General features: G+C 43.4%; 1 protein-coding gene across 8 annotated transcripts in view; it reads right to left on the reverse strand.

Annotated features, from left to right (window-relative positions):
- Positions 1 to 22994, reverse strand: part of RASGRP1 (RAS guanyl releasing protein 1) — a 217890-nt gene that overhangs the window by 74041 nt on the left and 120855 nt on the right. For 3 of the 8 annotated variants that reach the window (XM_055537325.1, XM_055537327.1, XM_055537328.1), the window contains exons 1-2: positions 6113 to 6217; positions 567 to 751 (exon numbers count right to left, since the gene is read on the reverse strand). In XM_055537325.1, coding sequence (XP_055393300.1) covers positions 567 to 751; positions 6113 to 6171 — 244 coding nt within the window. In that variant the 5' untranslated portion in view covers positions 6172 to 6217. Of the gene's footprint in view, positions 1 to 566; positions 752 to 5002; positions 5207 to 6112; positions 6218 to 12148; positions 16396 to 22994 lie in introns of those variants that run through there. The other 5 variants (XM_055537329.1, XM_055537330.1, XM_055537331.1 and 2 more) reach the window with 3 other exon arrangements.

The raw sequence follows: 22994 nt of genomic DNA on the forward strand, positions 1-22994 counted from the left end.
GTGAGGCATCTAGATAACTCTCTGCCAACACGTCTGGATGCTCCTTTCATAGATCCCCAGTCTTCCATCACGCCGCTCATTTGGCACTATCTCCCAGGCCAGACAGTTTGGCCTTACTCAGTCCTTTCCTACTCCACCACAACCACCCTTCGAGATTGTGAGGGGAATTATTCAGACTTTGCCATCCAATGATCCAAACTGCTGTCTGGTAACAGCGTTTGCTAGTCTTTGTGTGCCCCAAGAACACAAGAACAGAAAAGCGCCAGATGCATCATTGCATTTTATGATATTTTTTCATCACGAGAAAAACCTCCATCCTGAGAAAATTGGAAACACAAACTCTCCTCAGTAACTTTTCTCGCTTTAAATCGCACCTCTCATCACGACCTATTACACCCACACAGTCATGTGCCATAGGCACTGCACACTGTCTCCAACATTTCAAAGGCTCGAAAGCTATTTTTAAACCCCAAATGCAATGTAGGTTGCTATTCTATAAAGCACTTTTTAAGGAAGAACAAAGTAAAAGAGCCCCATTTATGCATGTGGGCAGTTCGCCAACTCACCAAAAGATTGAACACAGCTGTCGATGAGATCGTCCAGGCTGGCTCCTTTGGCGAAATGTCCCAGAGGCACCATCATTCGGAACTGGGTGATCTGGGCCAGGCCGGGATGGCAGGGGAGGGGGCTGCTGGCGGGCTTTGCCTCTAGTCTCGCTTTAGGGGCTGCTCTGCAGCCATGAGACGGTTTCCTAGGGAAAGAGAAGAGGCAGGGAATGAGATCAGAGCAGCCAGGGGACAGACCACACTGACAGCTCTGCACTCTGTAGGCAGGCAGAGCAGAAAAGGAGATAAAACAATTAATCGCAGGAGTTGGGCTGATAAGACATACCCCTCCCACTTGGTAAAGGCACCAAGCGGACTGGTTGGCTGTTAAAGGGATATCTCTCAAGTAAATAGCAAGGTGAGATTTCAGGGTTGCAAGCAGGGCTCTTCAGCCTGAGACTGGGGTTGCTTTGGCCTGCTTTCTCCAGTTCTTGAAGGGGAGAGGCAGACGCAAGACCATCCTGGCAGGTTTTAGCTCCGAGCAATAAATTTTTTATTTTATCCCAGAGACCACTGACTTGGGTCTTAAGAATTGTTTCAGTTTGGTCCCATCTTCAGCTAAATTCATCCATCTTGAGCAATACCAGAGTTATTGTCGAAAGTCAGGTGGCCTCAAAAACATGTTTAAGGATGTGGGGAGGAGAAGACAAAGACTGAGGACCTGAGGGTTATGGAGGTGGTGTTTAGATAATAAGCTAAATCTTGGTGGGTTCTAAGATTCTGTTTTTCATTATTGATAGTCATTGAGTCATTTTTATCATTAAACCTCATTCTATCAAGTCCTTACTGATTATGAGAGCTTTATTCTAGATGTGAATGCAAAAGGACAAGTCTGAATCTGGAAATGGCTTAGTAGCCCAATAGGTCAGCTTCACCCACTTTCACTTAGCTTTATCTTTGGTCATGACCTCAAGAGTAAAAGCCAAGTTGTTGCAAAATATCAATAGGTTAACTGAGCATTTTATTTTTTCTTCCATTAAAAAAATAAACATAACATACACAGAGACATATCTATCATCTCTGTAGGTTTACGAGCGGTAGGTATTGTTGCTGGTAACTCCTTTGAGCATATTCTCCCCTTCTTACTGTGCCTCTGGCTATCATGTTTATTACCAAAGAAATGCACCTCAGATGCATAACTTTAATTACACATATTTGATAAACATATGATGGCATCAATTAATCAATAAGTACTTATTCTAGGAGTAACACACGTGTGCCAGACCAGAGCGGACCCGTGACACAGTCTGTGAAGGTACTCTGCAAACTATAAAACACACTCATTACATGTTGTTGTTGTAGTATGAAGGTCATCTGCAAGTTCCTTAATACAAAAATCTAGCTGGAGACTGAGAACCAGACCAAGAAAAGATAACTCTGCAAATCTTAAATAACTGGCCTGTGAATGTCAAGGGCAAGAAGTGTGATGTTCTCAGAGGAGGGAGAACCAGTTCCAGGTGGAATGTTGGGGAAAGCTGTAACTGACAAGATGTAATGTCACCCAGAAGGGGCTGAAGAAGTACTTGGATCAAAATAAAATATTGACGTACATGTGGATTTGGTGAAACCACCCTGTTAAAAGACAACGGGACCACTTACTGCACAGCCAGACATGTGGAGGGAACACCAGGCCCTTCGAATTCCTTTTCAAAGTAGCTCCAGAACGCTGGTCTGGCATTGGCTGCTGCCACCTGTTCTGACCTAGGATGGGCTCAGTGAAGTCCAATCAGAAACTGGCTCTTAGGATCTGCTAGCTCAAGGCAGTGATTTCTGAAAGATCAAATTGGTATTATAGGACTTGATCAAGTTTCTGGCCACTACTGATTTTCACCCAGGCCCTGAGATGGCCCCAAGATCAGATCAGTATCTGAAAATGAAAGGAAACGGTAATGGCCGCCGGAACTAGTACCTCTGATGACAGCAGGCTCTGTGATGGAGATTTACATAGTCTTTAAAGCTTACAGCCAAGATGTTATCTCCATTCACGATTTGAAACTGAGTCTAAAAGAGGCTAAGTGACATAGACAAGGCTGTATAACTCATATGTACTAGATCTGGGACTTGTACGTGGCACCTCTCTGGTTCTGTTTAATAAATATTTACTGTGCCTGGAACTGTGCATCTTTCACTATTTCAGAATTAGCAAAAAGCTGGATAGCCCCTCTGAGGTCATTCTCCCAGCCCTTCAACCAGGCCTGTGGAAGTCCAGGCTTGGAAAGACAGTGGGATGGGGCACCAGTGCCAAGCCAGGTGGAAGCCAGGCCTCCTCTGCCCATGTCATGCTCTCTTCCCACTGCAGAAGCAGTGACGATCCTAAACCTGGCACTGGTTATCCACTGTTGGGATCAGTCAGCTTTCAGCCTTAGCTGCTGTCTGTTCACCTTTAAGACCTCCTCCTGAGGCAGAGTTGGAAAGATGAAAAGAAAGTCCTTCTGGTTAGAAGTCTTTTTTTTTTTTTTTTTTCTCATACGCCTTCCACATTCTCTTAAGCTTGGCGAGATGAGGCCACAGCAATGAGGCTGTCTCCATATGCAGCTCTTCCCACTAGGACTGGGAGGTGGGTGTCCACCTCTGTCTCCCAACTGGCCAATCCAGGGAAAATTCCATTTTCTCCCTCAGTTGATAGCATCAACCATTCAGGACTCTGAAGACTGCCCTGACTCTAATCCAAGTAATGTTTCCCAGTGTCACCTGAAGGGGAAACCACTTTGGTCCAGGAGGTGATTCTCAAAGGTAGTTGCTTTTACCAGAACTAGGAGGGGCTGGTAACATTTACCCAAAACAAATGGACTCGAAGGGAGTATTTAGAGAGAAGGAAGGTAAAAGGAAGGTGAGAGATGCAGTTGGCAGAGAGGCTGCTGAGACTCAGAGGGCTTGGGCAGGAGAAACCAGGGAGAAGAGAAACTGCTAAAACCCAGACAGCATTCAGAGAGGTCAGGAAGATGAGAAGTATGTGCACCATAATTAGGAAACTGGGCAATTTTGTTGTGCTGTCTCTTGACTGGCTGCTTCGCGACAGACCTTCAAATTGTTCTGTCTTTTCTGGTGAAATGGCTATACGTAAGAATTCATAAACCACTTTCTTTTAGGCAGGTCTAAGGGTGTTTTTCCAATCCATAGAACCTACAGCCCCTAAGTCTGCAAATGCTTATGTATTTTTAAAGGATGGTAGGCAAATATTTTCTCACCAGCTTAAAAAAAAAAAAAAAAAGCCGAAGAGAAACAACTTCTAAGTGTTCCCTGAGGCTACAACTGGTTAAGGCCCTATCTAGTTTGCTGAAGGAGATTTTCAAAACTCTGAACTGATTCAGGCGCAATCCTCTCCAGCCTCAGGTACCTCAGTGGAGGTCACAATTTCGGGTTGAACTTTTTATGAAATTCAGCCCAGGAGAGTGAGGGGAGAAATGGACAAAGAGAACGAAGGAAAACTCCCACAGTTTTCTTTGCAGGGAAAGATGGCTTTTATCGGGCTTCTAGTGAGGATTTCTTTCAGTCCTGTCCTCTCCCTCCTCCCATAATACAGGCTGATTTTAATTTACCGGAGCCCCCTCGTCTAAATCCCATGCAGAGAACAGCGCTGGACCTTCAAGGGCAGGGCAGGGGAGGGCATAAAGGGCCAAGAGCTTTTAGTGAGGAGGTCCAGCAGGGCAACGCTTCCTGCTGGACGGGGCATGTCAGGCGCAACAGAGTCTGCGTGGATGGAGGTGGGAAGAGCCCAGCTCGCCCGGCCCTATGTTGAGCTCAGGCAGTTGTCCGGTTCTGGCCCTTTGGGGAACAAACTCAAAGTTGCCCGGCCCCTCCCGGCCTCTTTACCCTGCCAACAGATGTTTGACTCACGGTCACTTTTCCGTCATTTTCTGTCACCCCAAGTCCTTCCTGAAACATGTCCCTAGGATCACGGTGGGTGAGGGGAGTGTAGGTTTCCCCCCAAACGGTTGCGTGGCTCGCCGACCCCTGCGCGCTGGCGGCAAACTCAGTTGTCCTTCCAGACATCCGCGGGGCCGAACGCACCGCCAGGTGGCGCTGCCGGGGCCGCGGCAGGTGCGCGGGGCGCGGAAAGTCCACGAGTGGGAGTCCCATGGGCCCAGCCCGAGGGTCCCGGGGTCCAGTCGCTTAGCGCGATTCCGGGTCTCGCCGGATCAACTCAGGGCGCGCGTCCGCACAACCGGGCTCCCTCCCCAGCCCGTCGGGCGAGATGCGCTGGGCGACCGGGGCGCGTCCGTCCCTCGAGCCCATCGCCCTGGACTAACCCGAGACCCCGGGAGGCCGCCGCCCTCCACACATCGGGCCCGCAGCTTCCCATAGGAGGTGGCGCCGTGCCAGTCACCCGGCGAGGTCCAGGGGTCGTGGGCGCCGTGTCCCCCGCCCCAAGAAAGGAAACAGGCGCGCCTACTCACCGTGGAGCTTCTCTCGCTTTGCCCAGGGTGCCCATGGCCGCAGCCGCGCTCCCCGAGCCACCTCACCCAGCGCGGCGGGACTGGCTCGGCGGGGCGCGGCGCATCGCCGCCGTCACCGCCGCCGCCGCCTGCCGAGCTCCTCCGCCCCGGGTCTTCTCGTCCGGGCCGCCCACCTGCCGCTCTCCGAGCTGGGCGAGCCCGACCGCGGCGCACCGCAGCACAAACTTTGTGTGAGCGCGCCCCCTCGCCCTCCTCCCTGCGCGCGCGCACACTCTGCCGCACCACCACCTGACAAGCGCTGATGGTTATCGCCCGAGGAAATGTGTGGCGCCCTTCAGCTCTCCCCGAAACCTGCCCTCGCTACTCCGTAGTCTCCGGAGGCCTGCGTCTCCCTCCACTCTCGCCTTTTGCTCCCGGTGCCTACATCGGCCCGGGGCTGAAGTCGGAAGCGGAGCTGGAGGGGCGGGAAGGCTCCAGGTGCCCTGGATCCCAACCAGCCCGCGGCAGGAGTTCTGGTGGGAGCCGGAGGAAACTGGCCTCGCTCGGTGGCTCTCAGGGCAATCCCCACCTCCTTCGCCTTCCCGAATTTCAGTCCAGGCTCCCGAAGACCCCTTATCCCCTTGCCAGCCTCTTTTGTGTACATCGGAGCGCAGAGTCGAGGGTGGGGTAAGGAACGAAAACAAAGTTGTGGGTCCGCCTTAGCCTGTGCTTGTGAGTATCATCTTGTTAGTAATTAGCAACTGGGCTGGAGATACTTGTTCTGCACCCCTAGGTACACTCCAGATACGATCCATATCAGGAGAGACACAGCTGCGCGGCCTCTGTTGGGTATGGGAGTGAGGGGCGCCGAGCTGGGGAGGAGTGGGAGAACTTTCTGACGGCAGATCTGATCACAAATGGTGAAAAGACAGTGATGACAATAGCAAATGTTGACTGAGTACCGTCTCGCCCAAATACCAAGAGGTCACTGTTTTAAAGATGGAAAATATTTAGGTTTAGAGCATAATATGCTTCCCATCATACAACTAGTACACACCAGAGAGAACCACGACCTGTGCTGAGATCTGGCTTGCTCCCTGTAATGGCTACAGGACTGTCCTAATAACATACCTATTATCACCGTCACATGCCTTAACTCCAGCCACATTAGTAAGTTCCTTCCCAGCCATGATGTTCTGGACCTTAAAGCCTCATAAGTATATGCCACCTTATCCTAAAAAGGAAATTAAAGATAGCTTACAAAGTTGCGTAATTCACCAAAAGAAGTGTATGAAATGAAATGTGAAATTAAAGTACGTAAAATAGAGACAGAAATGAAAGGTTGCTGGTCTTTTGTTTTTTTTTAAATGCAACCCATAGAACAAGTGGGACCAAAGACTTTTCTCCTTGATTTCGAGTAGTCATGTTCAAAAAGGAGGCCTTGTCTAAAGTTCAATTTCTGTCACATGCAAGACAAAAAACAAACAAACAAACAATTGCTCATGAGATCAACTCTTCTGATACTGAGACCAGAAAGAAGTTTGAGAATGCTCATGAACATTGGGTAACAGACCCAAGTTCTCAGTCACAGCTGTATACACACACAGCTGAAGGAATATTTGGATGTTTAATATTAAACTATGACACTCTTCCAGACTTACACTGAATATGCATATGTATATATGCCAAGATGATAAACACATACCTTTATATAAATGCATAATTATATGTAAATATGTTTAGATAGATAGACTACTGGGTGTATACACATAATACTGAGCACAGTTTCAGGCAGTTGCATACATCTATACGCCCGCAGTTCATTATGTCGTAAGTACAGAAATGATTAGCTATTAGTTCACTCGAGAAACGAGTCTTGCTGAGTTTTCTAAAGAAAGAGGCCTGCATCTGCCTAGGAAGCTGCTTTTTCTTAGGCTTCCTGAGAGCTGTGCATTCTGCCTGCACCTGACTAGGTTTCTGGGCCCAGCTGAACTCTTTGAAGAGGCTTTCTGGTTGTTGCTACTTGAGCAATTTGTCTTTTCCAAACACCTTAAAAATCAGATGTTAGCTCCATCTCTTTATTCATTTTCAGCCATGTGGTTAGTCTCCCTGGTCCTGTCTGAGGCGCCTCTGACCTCAGGAACAAAGCACTCCTTCTTCACTTATGTTCTCTTATCCTTTCTTCTGCTTCTCCAAACAACCCTCTGATGGGCAGTAGTCAGTGTCTCTGTAACAGCTGAGAAAGGCTGGGGGCCACTGTCGTCTTCTGCTTACCCTTTGGGTAAGGTCATTCCTTGGGATCCTTTCTCTGATATTCTTTCTTCTTTCACCAGAGGCTCTTCAGTGATATCCCTGGACCTTTTGCTCAGCTTTTCGTGAGTATCTGAGAAGCCTCTGCAACTAAAAATGCCTGCTTTTGTCAGATTTTCCAAATGACCCACTACTCAAATTAGGTGTTTTTAATTTCTTCTATGACTTCAACAGGACCCAAATGACTCCTGAGTCTGGATATCCAACCTTGATATCTAACATCCCAAAACATGTTTCCAACTGGTCTTCTCCTTGAATTGTCCCTCAGGGCTTCCTCTCCATCTCCACCCCCACATGTCTTGGCCCCAGTTATCTCTAAACCTGAACATGTGTCATAGCTTCATAAGTGGCCTTCCTAGTTCTCTAATCCTTTTTTCCTGTTGTTTTCAGAATTACCTGATCATGTCATTTCTTTGTTTCCAAACTGCCGAGGAATTCTCCTGTTGCCTACAGAATAAAAAACAAAGTTCTTAACATTACTCACCTTCAGTTCAGTTCAGTTCAGTCGCTCAGTCCTGTCTGACTCTTTGCGACCCCGTGAATCGCAGCACGCCAGGCCTCCCTGTCCATCACCACTCCCGGAGTTCACTCAGACTCACGTCCATCGAGTCAGTGATGCCATCCAGCCATCTCATCCTCTGTTGTCCCCTTCTCCTCCTGCCCCCAATCCCTCCCAGCATCAGAGTCTTTTCCAATGAGTTGACTCGTCGCATGAGGTGGCCAAAGTACTGGAGTTTCAGCTTTAGCATCATTCCTTCCAAAGAAATCCCAGGGCTGATCTCCTTCAGAATGGACTGGTTGGATCTCCTTGCAGTCCAAGGGACTCTCAAGAGTCTTCTCCAACACCACAGCTCAAAAGCATCAGTTCTTCGGCGCTCAGCTTTCTTCACAGTCCAACTCTCACATCCATACATGACCACTGGAAAAACCATAGCCTTGACTAGACAGACCCTTGTTGGCAAAGTAATGTCTCTGCTTTTGAATATGCTATGTAGGTTGGTCATAACTTTCCTTCCAAGGAGTAAGCGTCTTTTAATTTCATGGCTGCAGTCACCATCTGCAGTGATTTTGGAGCCCCAAAAAATAAAGTATGACACTCAGCTTCACAACTAACCAAACCTGTTCTGCCTGGCCTCCAGCCATGCCCTCCAGGCACCTGACCTCTTAGGTCATGACCTGGTCACTGCCGGTAATTGCTGTGCCCTTGCAAGCCTCAATGCTTTTGCTCGTGTACTTGCTCCCACCTGTCATCTCTTTTCACCTCGATGCACAAAGGCACAGTTATACCGAACTCATGTCAAACTGGCAATTTGCCCTGTAGAACACACACAGGGCTGCTTCCCAGGGGCAGAGGGATAAAAACCCACCTTGCAGAATCTGCCTGATGACTGGTTAAGGCTTGGAGAAACTATTGTCTGCCAGAGCTTCCACTACGTGGTCTAACATTTTTTTCATCCATTTGAGGTATGTTCACTGGGTCCCTACTTAAGTGTCAGTGCTTGGCACTGAGAATCTGAAGGAGACCAGGACAGACAAGAGCCTTGTTCACATGAGCTTACATGTCTAATAAATAGTATCCAAGTCTAAATATGCCATGATGTTACATCCTGATTTCTAGAAGCTGCCCCTGCAGTCGGGTTACGCCTGCCCTCATGGGACACCATGGGCTATTCCGGTTGAGGTACCCACTTGCATCAGTGAAGACAGAGCTGCCACATTTAGGGATACATAGCACTACAGGAGAGTGAAGAGATGGAGACAGAAAAGGAGGGAGGGGATGCGGCACCGTCATTTCCTCCTTTGCTGAGTTCTGCTCCAGTTTCTGAGATGGGAGAATTGGCCTCAGTATTTTATTATTGTGACTGGCTGCCCCACAGTGAACACTGCATTCCTGTTGCTGCTCACCTTGACCAAAGCTAGAGAAACTGCCCATGTGAGAAGCCGCTTCATTTGCTATGGGCCTGTAGTTTGGCGCCTTGTGGTTGGACTCCTACATGATTCTTTGTCCTCACCATCTTCTTGTGGATGCAGCCCACGCTTTTCTGAGAGTCTCTCCATCTTCTGGCCAGCTCTTCTGGAGAGCATTCTATCTTCCTCAGGTATCCCCAGGATTCTCCATAGGGAGTTTGATGAATGTCATGTAAATGATATTTTAAGATAAATCACCCTATACCTAGACTCTGTGCATATCCACTTTTGTTTTCAGCTGAAGGATGCTGCTTCTCTTTGTTGAAGTCCCTTCCCAGAGGCCCAATCTCCCTTACAAGTCATATTTCTTTACATCATGGAACCCATATTTTTCATTTGATTTCGGAATTGTTTCAGGATATTAACAAACAAATAGAGATATATGTTGTCTCATGGATTTTGCTCTTAGGGAGATGGGGGTCCCTGGAAAACTTTGAACAGAGGAGGGAAGGGATCCAAATTGTGCTTTACTGGGTCTGGCTGCTGAATTCCAAAGTAACTCATGGGAAGTAAGGGCAGGAGGTTCTCCATGGAAGGGACCTTCATAATTTTCAGCTTCTGGTTCTGCCCAGTTGGTGGCTGTCAAACAGTTTTTAGTATTACTCCATGGTGAGAAGTGTAATATCACGTTTTACACTCTGTGACTCAGATGTACATTTGTGCTATGCGTCAAACTGAAACACAAGTTGTATGAAACACTATCCTTTCAAAAATTTTTTAAATGGTATTAAAAAACTAATGCAGATCAGGACCCCTAAAATTGATCCATCAGTTGGATGGGATCATATTATACAAAATGCAGTTCCAAGGCTTCCTCTCATGATAATAATACATCTCAATAGTTATCTCTGGGAATGGGGAACTAGGTGACTCTGAATAGGGGGACTGTTGCTTTCCATTGTTTCTCCTTCTGTAACTTTTATTTTTGTATTGTGTGCAAGCATCTAGTCCATCAATAAATCCTATTTTGAATCATTCTGACATAGAATTTCTTGCTTTATGATGCTGGCCCAAATGGCTTTAAAAAAAAAAAACAAAAAACAGAGGCTGAGACCAGGAAAGGTAACTTGTCAGTGAAACTGATTTGTTCAAGTTTATATATATATATATAAATATCAAACAGTATGTTTTCCACAAATACTTGGGAGGCAGAATAGCACAGCAGTTCTAAGTGTGAGCTCTGGAGTTAGACTGATTTTGAATTTCAGTTCTCATGCTTCCTTTGCATTCCTTTCTAGCCTCAGTTTCTGTATCTGTAAAAATGGGTACAAACAAGCTCTACTTATGCAGTTTTGCTAATGATTACATGACATGGTTTATGCCTGGCATGGACTGACCACTGTGGACACACTGATGTTTTTAGTGCCTGGTTACAGAGACATGAGGTGAATGTTTTGCCACATCGAAGGGATACCTGCCCTCGTCTTGGTTGATGGGGAGATGACTTCTCAAAGGAAGTGAGGTATGGGTTAAGATATAAAGGATGAGATGAACAGTGAACCAAAGAGAAGTGAGGGGCCTGAAGAGGTGAGGCGAGGCCAGTGTCTCAGAGACAAGGGAGATGCAGAGGTAAGGAAGAAGCAGAGCCAAGGGCTTTGCGTTAACTAAACACAGGAACTTACTCCGATTCTCCCCCACTCCCTGCCGATACATAAATAAGGCTCTCAAGTCTAACAATCTCACTGCCTTTGCAGAAACTGAGAGGTTTCTCATCTTGAAGAATCCCCTGTGAGCTCCTTGAATCCCTTGCTCCACTTGAGATGTGATTCAATTAAGGCTACTTCCCAAGTTTGCCTTTGGGTGCTTGAGCTGAGCACCACTGCAGAGGGCAGAGTTAATTACCATTCAATACTGAGCTTCTTTACAAATGGCTGCCCTGCAATCAGAACAGCAACAGTTGAAAAGCTAAAACTAGTTTAGTAATGCAACTGCTATTTTTAAAACCCCTATTGTGCACCCAGCACCACTCTAGCACTAATACTACTTAATCACTTAACACCTACAAAGACACAGGTAAAAGCTTGAAAAAAAAAAACACCAGTTAATAGAAAGATTCAAATGGCCTGGACCAACCAAAGGATGTGGTTTTCTGAGTACAAAAACTGTTTAATATGTATTCAAAAAAGTGCTGTGATAAGCATAGTATTGAAATGAAAACTCCTGAGTATTAATAAAGACACTTGCATGTGAGCAATGGAGAAAATAATTGTAAATTAATATGGGTGGGTGTTTCTCACCCTGGGATCATGATCAGACACATGTTTAGTCCTTAAGGGTCTAGAAGACTTTTTTTTCCCCTTTAAAAGGGGTCATATTTAAGAAATACTAAAGTAGGCTGCTTCACACACAACTTACAAGCATTTTTACCAATTGATCTGACAGTGTTGGTTACCCCAGCGCACTCCCCTATGCCAAAGCCTAGTTTTCCATCCCACATGGGGTGTTGTGTCTTTTTATTCAGTAGGATTCTCTGTTGTGGGAATAGAGAGTGACACTCTCAAAGGCAGATAACATGCCTAGGAAAGTATATATTGGGATGGAATAGTCTGACTTGCCTGACTCTGACATTGCCTCTGGATGTAGAGGTAGAAGTGAGCCCAACTAAAGAGGAGTGTGACTTAATCTTGTAGGCAGACTTAACCCCTGTGTCCCCTGGCTAAAGAGATGGTGTTTCACAAATAATCAAGTCACACCCAAGAGCGCAACTTAAAAATTAGAAATGTATTGATTAAAAAACAAAGGTGAAGGCTTACATTTCCTCCAAGTATTGATCAAGATTGATCTGCCACCATGTCTAATTGGCAACAGACTCAAACACTTTGACTGAAGTAATTTCTTGGCATTCATTCAAATGATAGCCAAAATTTACTGTAACAGAAAACTATCTTTTTATTTTGTGTTGTTTTATTTCTGCACCTTGCATCAAACTGAGAAAACTTCCCTCTGAACTGTGTGTGCAGCTGGGGGAGTCAGCCTGGTGGCTTCATAAGTATAAATAGAGACCTAACTGTCAACCAAGGCAGTCAACCAAGTGTTCAGCTTAATTGATTTTTAAATTAAATCAATCAGTGAAAAAGATTGCCATATGTTGTGATAAATGCAATCAGTGCCCATTTATGTGTGATTTTCAAGTCCCCAGAAATGAGGTTTTGCTTCCTGAGGAAGGTTACCTCATGCTGGCTCTCAATTGGGCTCATGCAGGTGTGTTCCCAAGTCAGTGTTATTGCTCTGACATTGCCTGTCTTTGGAAGGAAGTGTGAAGAAGTCTGGGTTAGACTTGTTATGGAAATAGACAAGTTCTATATTAGCAATGTTGCAATTGTTTAAAAATTCCTCTTTTCTAAAAAACTGAAGTATAATTGATTTACAATGTTGTGTTAGTTTCAGATATACAGCATAGTGATTCAGTTACACCCATACATATATATATATAATATATATCTGTTTTTCAGATTCTTTTCCCTTATAGGTTATTGCAAAATAGTATCGTTCCTTGTGCTATATAATAAAACCCTATTAAAAATCTAAATTGCTGTGACTTTTGTTCTGTACCAGCCAGAGGAAGCACATGGGTCATGTAGGAGGTGGGGTCCAGGTGAGTGAGTTTGCCCCAGGTTGCTCCAGCTTGGACCACTTTAAACTAAGCAGGAGTGGTAGGGCCACAGTGTGATATCTGGGGGCTCCTTTCTCCATACAAATATATTTTTAAATAAATTTTATGATTGCATTGGCATAAAGCTGAATAGAATCCAGATCAGATTCATTATTATACATACAATCTTTGGTTTTTAAAACTAATGAAAACCTTTCTGTGGGTGCCTCTAAGTATTGCAAGCTCTCAGCCCCGTACCTCCTGGATGAGTCGGCCCTGAGAGTGAGCCTGGTTCCTTCATGAGAGAGAGAGTGCTCTTTCCTGGCTCTGAGAGAGCAGTGGTTTCTGGCTCTTGGGAGATGTTGGTATAAAATAAGGGGAAAAGTGAGTTTCAAGGAGGGGCTCCCTCTGTCCCTTTTGAACATACAATAGGCAGGCATATGAAAGGTGACCTGTAGGACAGTGAGGTGAGAAATGGCAAGGAAAGTGGAGGTTTGCCAGGGGATGAGAAATATAACTAGGGGCTTTGCAGGGTCATTCAAGGCCACAGGGCCTAGCTTGGAGGAACCAAAAACATAGTATTTACTGACCAAGTGGCTGCTGGTATAGGGAAAAACAAAATCGACCTGGACTTGGTACTAGAGTACTCAGAGACCCAGCCAGAAAGGATCTGGCAGTCCTTGGTCTATTGCAGAAAGCAGGTTAGACTACCGGGAACAATGGGTCAGCAGTGAAAACAACCAACAAAGTAAACCAAAAGGGGCCAACTTATGTCTTAAGCTACATTGAGCTGGATTCTACGATCAAACAGAATGTTTTTTATTTTTTTCTGTTTATCCTAGATTCCTCATGCTGATTCTATGAGCTGACATATTGAGCACTTCCTACATGTCAAGCACTGAGCCAAGAAATAAGTACACATTATTTCACATCATCCTTGCAAAAAGAATTTATGATGATTTACCATGGTTGTTCTCACTTTATATAGCTGGTAGGGTCGTGGGAGGTTTAAGGCTGAAAAAGGTTAAGTGACTCACCCCAAAACACACAACTAGTAAAATGTGAAGCTGGATTTCAATTCAGTGTGATTTTGGAGCCCAAGCTTATCACCATTTTGTTACACCTCCCACTCATGATATATTAGATTTGGCACCCAAAACAGTTGAGTTCGTTGGCTATAACCTATTAGAAAATTCTAGGTGAGGTAAAGAGGATCAGTAACCAGAACTAACCATATTGTTCATGGCCTCAATGAAGTGTTGAGCTTTTAGCAGTCTTATCAACCACAAGTTATAAAACAGAGCATCAAAGGATCAAAATTTTGGTCGAGTGACACTGCTCCTCTAGAGCTCAAACTAGAACTGCCTCTGAAAAGATCTGGCCATTGGTTAGGGGAGGGAAAGCCACGGAATTAAGACTTCTTCAGGCTCATGTTTTCACTTTGAGCTATATGAAAAGTGAAAGTATAACTATTGTCAACGTGCTATTAATGCATTGGTCAGGACCTTGTTACCTTATTATGTCACTTCTCAGATAACATGTACCTCATCTCTTGTGTACGTGTGTGTCTGCATCTGTGAATGTTTCCTTAGCAGACTGGGCTAAAAATGCAGTTCCTACTATGATTTCTTCCCCATGATTCCTTGTCTATAGACTTTGGTCTTCTCTTGGGGAAAAAACGGGGAATTGTTGAATCAAGTGATTCAAGCATTATTCCTTCGGGCTTTCTTACTACAACTCAAGAGCTCTGATTTGTTTGCTTGTTTGTTCATTTGTGCAAATAGAGTTTTAGCTCATCATTATACTTCACATAAAAATCTCATAACTGAGTTACTAATGGAATTGTACTCCAGTCTTAAAATTACCTCAACAGGTGTGGATATCTTTCTGAGGTGCTAATATGAGTTTAGTCGTTTGGTCTAACCTGTCAAATTGGGAGTGAAGACTGATTCTGACTTCTGGTGTTTAGATTATTCTGTCTAGTTCCTCAGTTTCCCATCCTTTCCTGGAACATCCCAGAAAGCCAGGGTTCCCAGGATCCCCCCTCCTTGTTGTCCCACGTAGTATGCCTACAGCTTCTGATGCAGATTTGGACACTGAAGAAGAAGGGACTCTTGCCTACCTTGTTCTCAACATAGAGCAATTGCATGCTGGAAACTTCCTGACTCAGTGGTGCTGCTGCTTTTCCTGTTTCTCAGCCTCTCTGGAAGACTCACAGGTGACACATCAATTTCCCTTCCTTGCTATTTCCATCAATGTCTCACCTTTCCTTTTACTCTTCCAAGGCATCTGAGGACCCCTTCTTATTTTACCCTTCTGTCTAATGTGAGGTCTAGGATCTCTGCCAGCCCCAAGGGCATGTGTGCGTGTTAAGTCGCTTTAGTCGTGCTTATCTCTGTGTGACCCTATGGACTGTGGCCCACCAGGCTCCTCTGTCCATGGAATTCTCCAAGCAAGAATACTGGAGTGGGTTGCCATGCCCTTCTCCAGGGAATCTTCCTGATCCAGAAATTGAACCCTGGTCTCCTGCTTTGCAGGTGGATTCTTTACCATCTGAGCCACAAGGGAAGCCTACCAGCCCCAAGCTGCTGCTGCTAAGTCGCTTCAGTTGTGTCCGACTCTGTGTGACCCCATAGACGGCAGCCCACCAGGCTCCCCCGTCCCTGGGATTCTCCAGGCAAGAACACTGGAGTGGGTTGCCATTTCCTTCTCCAATGCATGAAAGTGAAAAGTGAAAGTGAAGTCGCTTAGTCGTGTCTGACTCTTAGCGACCCCATGGACTGCAGCCCACCAGGCCCCTCCATCCATGGAATTTTCCAGGCAAGAGTACTGGAGTGGGGTGCCATTGCCTTCTCCGACCAGCCCCAAGAGTGCATGCTAAATCCTGCCCTTACAAACACTGGAATCCACGCAGAAAGGGTTAGATGGCCAACCATCCAAGATGCCTATAAAATGGGGGCTGGAGATAAGGAAATAAGTGGAGACACATCAAGTAGGAAGCCTTGCCTACTTTCCAGCTTCTGTTACAAAGAATCATGATAGGTTAAGTTTCCTGAAAGCTTAGCTATGCCCCATCCTATTTCACCCTCCGGGGAAAGAGTTTTTCCTCTGAACAGTCTTGTGTTTTTTCTCTTGTCACTTGGAGGCAGGGGTTGAGCCGCCTGAGGTTGACAGCAGTCTTAATATTTGTTACACCATGACTTTACTAAGGCTGGTAGGCATCTGAGAGTCAGGGCTTGGCTTTTGATTCAGACTCTCAAGACCCAGTGTTTTTGGCAGATGGAGCTCTTTCTGAACAGCAAGTCATTGTTGAGTGACATGGATAGGACCAGGGTTAAGGTAAATTAGGGTTTCAAAAGACTGTCTAAAACAAAAGTCCTTTCTGTCCTTGGTATTCAGGATTTCATCCCTCTCTGAACTAACGTTGCCCATTTTGCTGGGAGAAAGCACACGAAACTCTGCTGTCTGGAATCCAAGCACACTCTGATTTGTAGGTCAGCCACCATAGGAGAGATGCCAAAAAGTTGCTTGCCATAAACTTCATCTGGAAAAGGAAGAAATCAATAACCCTTTTCTGTCGTATCTGCACTTACTCTTACCTTGTATTTCATGAAGGGTATAGCTGTTGCTACAGGTATGAATCAAACAAAAAATAACATCATTCCAATATCTCTGATGAATATAGATGCAAAAATTCTCAACAAAATATTAGCAAAGAGAATTCAACAACACATTAGAAAAATCATACACCACACCCAAGTTGGACTCATCCCAAGGACACAAGCATGGTTCAACATACGCAAATCAATTAGTGTGATATTCTACATCAATAAAAGATGAAAACCGCATGATCAACTCAACAGATGCAGGAAAAGCATTCAATAAAATTCAAATACATTCATGATAAAAACTCTTACCAAAATGAGCACAGGGAAAACATCTCAACATAACAAAAGCTATTTATGGCAATCTCACAGCCAATATAATACTTAATGATGAAAAGCTAAAAGCCTTCTGGCTAAAATCTGGAATAAGACAAGGATGTTTATTTCTCTTTAACATAGTATTGGAAGTCCTAGTCATAGCAATCAGATAAGAAAAAGAAATAAAAGGTATTTGAATTGGTGGGAAAGAGGTAAAGTCATCATTTCATGCAGAGGACATGATACTATATATAAAAAACACGAAAATTACTAGAACCGATAAACGAATTCAGCGAGGAAGCAGGATGCAAGATTAACATACAGAAATTAGTTGCATTTCTTTATATTAACAATAAAATAACAGAAAGGGGATGTAAAAAAACAATTCCTTTTAAAATCACATCAAAAAATACTTACAAATAAACCTCATCAAGGAGGTGAATGACTTATATGCTGAGAACTACAAAGTATTAGTAAAGAAAATTGAAGATGACTTAAAGAAATGGAAAGATATCCCATGTTCTTGGACTTTAAGAATTAACTAGAGTCTTTTTGTGTGTTTTTGGTTGCACCTTGTGGCATGTGAGATCCTAGCTCCCCAAACAGAGATCAAACCCATGTCCCCAGCAATTGAAGCATGAAGTCTTAACCATGGACCATCAGGGAAGTTTGGATTGGAAGAATTAATATTGTTAAAATGACCATATTATTCAAAGCAATCTACAAATTTAATGTGATCTCTAACAAATTATCCATGACATTTTTCACAGAACTAGAACTAATAATCCTAAATTTTTTTTTTTTTTGATTTGACATCTTTAATGAGCTGGTATAATGAAAGACAGTATTTTATCCCTATATTGTTTGCTATTTATAATAGCTACAATAATGCAGACTTGATATTTTTTAAATTGTCATGAAAAAAAAATCTCACCATAACCTACAATTTTGATATATTCTGCATCTGAATATACTTTTTGCAATACTTTGGAGTTCTACATTCAGAATGGGCTAATAGAAATAGCACATGGCAGGAAGGATAAAAACTAGCAGCTGATGATGGTGTCCATATATTTTTCTAGCACCACTGCTTAAGTTTAGTGATTACTTTTTGGTAGTTTATTTTATTTTATTTTATTATTTTTTTTATTTTTTTTTTGGAAATAATGGTGCTTTTATTGCTAGTATTTTAAGGAATCTCCATAACGTCTTCAATAGTGGCTGTATCAATTTACATTCCCATCAACAGTGCAAGAGCGTTCCCTTTTCTCCACACCCTCTCCATCATTTATTGTTTTTTTTTTTAATTTTATTTTATTTTTAAACTTTACATAACTAATAATCCTAAAATTTTTACACAGGGCCACAAAAGATCCAGAATTGCAGAAGTAATCCTTAGAAAAAAGAAGAAAGCAGAAGGCGTAACCCTCCAAGACTTCAGACAATACTACAAAGCTATAGTAATCAAAGTACAATGATATTTGTAAAATATATGTATAGATCAGTGGGACATAATAGAGAGCCCAGAAACAAACCCACACGTTTATGGTCAATTAATCTTTGACAAAGGAGGCAAGAATATGCAATGGGGAAAAGACAGTCTCTTCAGCAAGCGGTATTGAAAAAGTTGGACAGCCCAACTTTAAATCAATGAAGTTAGCACACACCCTCACACTGTAAACAAAAATAAACTCAAAATGACTTAAAAACTTAAATAAAAGACATGTTACCATAAAAATCCTAGAAGAGAATATAGGCAAAACATTCTTTAACATAAATAGTACCAATGTTTTCTTAGGTCAATATCCCAAGGCAGTAGAAATAAAATAAAAATAAACAAATGGGATTTATTCAAACTTACAAGCTTTTGTACAGTGAAAGAAACCATAAACAAAAGGACAACCTATGGACTGGAAGAAAATACTTGCAAATGATGTGCCCAGCAAGGGTTTAATTTCCAAAATATGCAAATAGCTCATGTGACTCAAGATCAAAAAAACAGAAAACTCAATCAAAAATGGGCAGAAGACCCAAATAGATATTTCTTCAAAGAAGACATACAGATGGCCAATAGGTACATGAAAAGATGTTCATCATCATTAATTCTTAGAGAAATACACATCAAAAATACAGTGAGGTACCACCTCACACTGATCATAATGGCCATCCTTAAAAAGTCTACAAGTAGTAAATGTTGAAGAGGGTATGGCCAACCCCTCTTACCCTGTTTTTGGGAATGTAAATTGGTGCAGCCATTATGGAAAACAGCATGGCAGTTCCTCAAAAAACTGAAAATGGAGTTGCCATATGATCCAGCAATCCTACTCCTGGAAATATACCCAGAGAAAACTATAATTCAAAAAGATTCACATGCCCTTATGTTTATAGCAGCACTGTTTACAATAGCCAAGACATGGAAACAACCTAAATGTCCATCAACATATAACAGATAAAGAAGATGTGGTAAAAATATATAATGGGATAATAAGTTAAGTATAATTTTCTCAGTCATGTCCAACTCTGTGATTCCAGGGCTATAGCCCATTAGGCTCTTCTGTCCATGAAATTCTCCAGGCAAGAACACTGGAATGGGTAGCCATTCCCTTCTCCACAGGATCTTCCTGACCCAGGGATCAAACCCACGTCTCCCGCATTGCAGGCAAATTCTTTACCACTGAGCTACTAGGGAAGGGGATATTACTCAGCCATAAAAAAGAATGAAATAATGCCATTTGCACCAACATGAATGCAACTAGAGATTCTTATACCAAGCAAAGTAAATTAGAATGACAAATACCATATGATATTACTTATATGTGGGATCTAAAATATGACACAACTGAATTTATCTACAAAACAGAAATAGTCTCATAGATATAGAGAACAAACTTGTGGTTGCAAGTGGGAGGAGGTGGGGAAAGGGAAGGATTGGGAGTTCAGGATTAGTAAATGCAAATTACTGTACCTAGAATGGGTAAAAAACAAGGTCCTACTGCCGGGCACAAGGAATTATATTCAATATCCTGTGGTAACCCATAATGTAAAAGAATATAACTAAAGAATATATATGGATAACTGAGTCAACCAGTACAGCAGAAATTAACACAACATTGTAAATCAACTATCAGTTCAGTTCAGTTCAGTCACTCAGTCGTGTCCGACTCTTTGCGACCCCATGAATTGCAGCATGCCAGGCCTCCCTGTCCATCACCAACTCCCGGAATTCACTCAAACTCATGTCCATCGAGTCGGTGATGCCATCCAGCCATCTCATCCTCTGTCGTCCCCTTCTCCTCCTGCCCCCAATCCCTCCCAGCATCAGAGTCTTTTCCAATGAGTCAACTCTTCACATGAGGTGGTCAAAGTACTGGAGTTTCAGCTTTAGCATCAGTCCTTCCAATGAACACAGGACTGATCTCCTTTAGAATGGACTGGTTGGATCTCCTTGCAGTCCAAGGGACTCTCAAGATTCTTCTCCAACACCACAGTTCAAAAGCATCAATTCCTCGGTGCTCAGCTTTCTTCACAGTCCAACTCTCACATCCATATATGACCACTGGAAAAATCATAGCCTTGACTAGATGGACCTTTGTTGGCAAAGTAATGTCTCTGCTTTTGAATATGCTATCTAGGTTGGTCATAACTTTCCTTCCAAATCAACTATACTTTAATAATATTTTGAAAATTTTCCTTGAGGAAAAAAAAAGAATGAAAACAAAATAAACGAATTTTTAAATCCAAAAAAAAAGGCTGAAAGGAGCTCCAAAGGAGCCCTATGGAGCTAAAATCAAGATGCTGATAGAACTACTTTCCTTATGGAGGCTCCAGGGGAAGATCAGGTTTTCTTCCCTTTCCAGCTTCTAGAAGCTGCCAGAACTCCTTGGCTGTGGTCCCTTCCTCCACCCTCAAACTTCAGCACTCCAATCTGTACTTCCACCATCATATCCACTTCCTCTGACTTTGTCCCTCTTGCCTGCTCTTAAAAAAACCCTTGTGATTACACTGGGCCAACCAGGATAATCTCCCCATCTCAAGACCTTTTATGTCCATCTTCAAAGTCCCTTTTGCCATGTAAATTAGCAGATTCACAGATTCCAGCAGTCACATTTTAAGGGGGGCAATATTCTGTCCATCACACATTCCCAATCCCTAAACACATTCCACTACCTGTTTTCCTTGATTTTGTTGTTCAGTCACTCAGTCATGTCTGACTCTTTGGGACCCCCATGGACTGCTGCATGCCAGGCTTCCTTGTCCTTCACTATCTCCTGAAGCTTGCTCAGACCCATATCCACTGAATCAGTGATGCCATCCAACCATCTCAGCCTCTGTTGTCCCCTTCTTCTCCTGCCTTCAATCTTTCCCAGCCTCAAGGTCTTTTCTAATGAGTCAGCTTATCACATCAGTATTGGAGCTTCAGCTTCAGCATCAGTTCTTCCAAGGAATATGCAGGGTTAATTTTATTTAGGATTGTCTGGTTTGATCTCCCTGAAGTCCAAGGGACTCTCAAGAGTCTTCTCCAACACCACAGCTCAAAAGCATCAGTGCTCAGCCTTCTTTATGGTCCAACTCTCACATCCATACATGACTACTGGAAAAACCATAGCTTTGACTAGATGGACTTTTGTTGGCAAAGTAATGTCTCTGCATTTTAATATGCTGTCTAGGTTGGTTATAGCTTTTCTTCCAAGGAGCAAGCATCTTTTAATTTCATGGCTGCAATCACCATCTGCAGTAATTTTGTAACCCAGGGAAATAAAGTCTGTCACTGTTTCCATTGTTTCCCCATCTATTTGCCATGAAGTGATGGGACCAGATGCCATTATTTTAGTTTTTTTTAATATTGAGGTTTAAGCCAGCTTTTTCACTCTCCTCTTTCACCTTCATCAAGGGGCTCTTTAGTTCCTCTTCACTTTCTGCCATTAGGGTGGTGTCATCTGCATACCTAAAGTTATTGATATTTCTCATGGTAATCTTGATTCCAGCTTGTGCTTCATCCAGCTGGCATTTTGCATGATGTACTCTGCATATAAGTTAAATAAGCAGGGTGACAATATACAGACTTGACGTATTCCTTTTGCAATTTCCTTGATTTCTGTACATGCAAATACTTACTGTTATAAATTGAGACACAGTGAGGAGCTCGGTTTTTCTTTTTTCTTCTTTTAATGAGAGGCAGAATAAGTAAAAGCAGAAAGAGAAGACGGAAGGTTCTGGAGTGTCTATTCTAGTTCTGGCTGAAGAACTGAACTTGAGAGCTGCTGGATAGATAGTGATGGTCAGAAATGGATGGACTCATTTAAGAAAGACTGTGTAGCTCTGGACACACAGAGGGCTGCTTTAGGATCAGGGGGAAATGTGACTTAGAGTTACCTGTTTTAGCCAAGGACCCAGCAGACTTCCTATGTACAGCAAATGGCAGTGGACAGTGAGAAGGGACAGCTGAATGTGCACAGCAACTGAACACCATCATGAGCAAAACAAGGCCCCATTTAGAGGCTCCCAGAAAGTCTTCCTATGACATGGAGGCAGAGGCAGAACAACATGTGTGTGTGCGCACGTGTGCGTGTTGCACTTATCAATATATCATGAGCACATTTTCCATATAACTAATTTCCTTCTATGATATATGGGATATCCCAATATTATGTGTTTGAAAATGTACCAGTACTTGTCCAACTACCCCTCTCTTGATGTTGCTTCCAATTTTTTCCCCTATTTTAAACCGTAGTAGGATGAACATTCTTGATACTCAGAAATTCACAATTACTTTCTTAGGATAACTTCCCTGAAAGTGGAAGATCTGGATATGAAGGGGATGGGACTCATTCTGAGGTTTTTGAAATATGAATTATAGTTCCTTATCTATATAATAAAAGGGTAAGATGAAACTGATGACTTTCAAGAATTTCTTTCCTTTTTCGCCACTAGATTCTTCTTCCAGAAGAAACATGTGCTGAAAATTGGGAAGTGAATGAATCGGAGGTGAACCCACTCTGGTTTGAAAGGCCCATTTGTTACTGTCTCCCTGTCCTCTCAGCTTCCAGGGGCACTGAGGAACCTCCAGGTCCCTGAGGTACACAGTTTGCAAACCACAGGGTGAGGTGACTTCACATTCCTTTCCCCTGATATCTTGCTATCAAGTGCCTTGCTGTCAATGTCTAGACAAGTCTGAGATCACCATTGCTGGGGCCTGCCATGCCCTATCCCTAAGTGGGCA

Source organism: Bubalus kerabau, chromosome 10 (genome assembly GCF_029407905.1).
Source record: "Bubalus kerabau isolate K-KA32 ecotype Philippines breed swamp buffalo chromosome 10, PCC_UOA_SB_1v2, whole genome shotgun sequence".
NCBI lineage: Eukaryota > Metazoa > Chordata > Mammalia > Artiodactyla > Bovidae > Bubalus > Bubalus kerabau.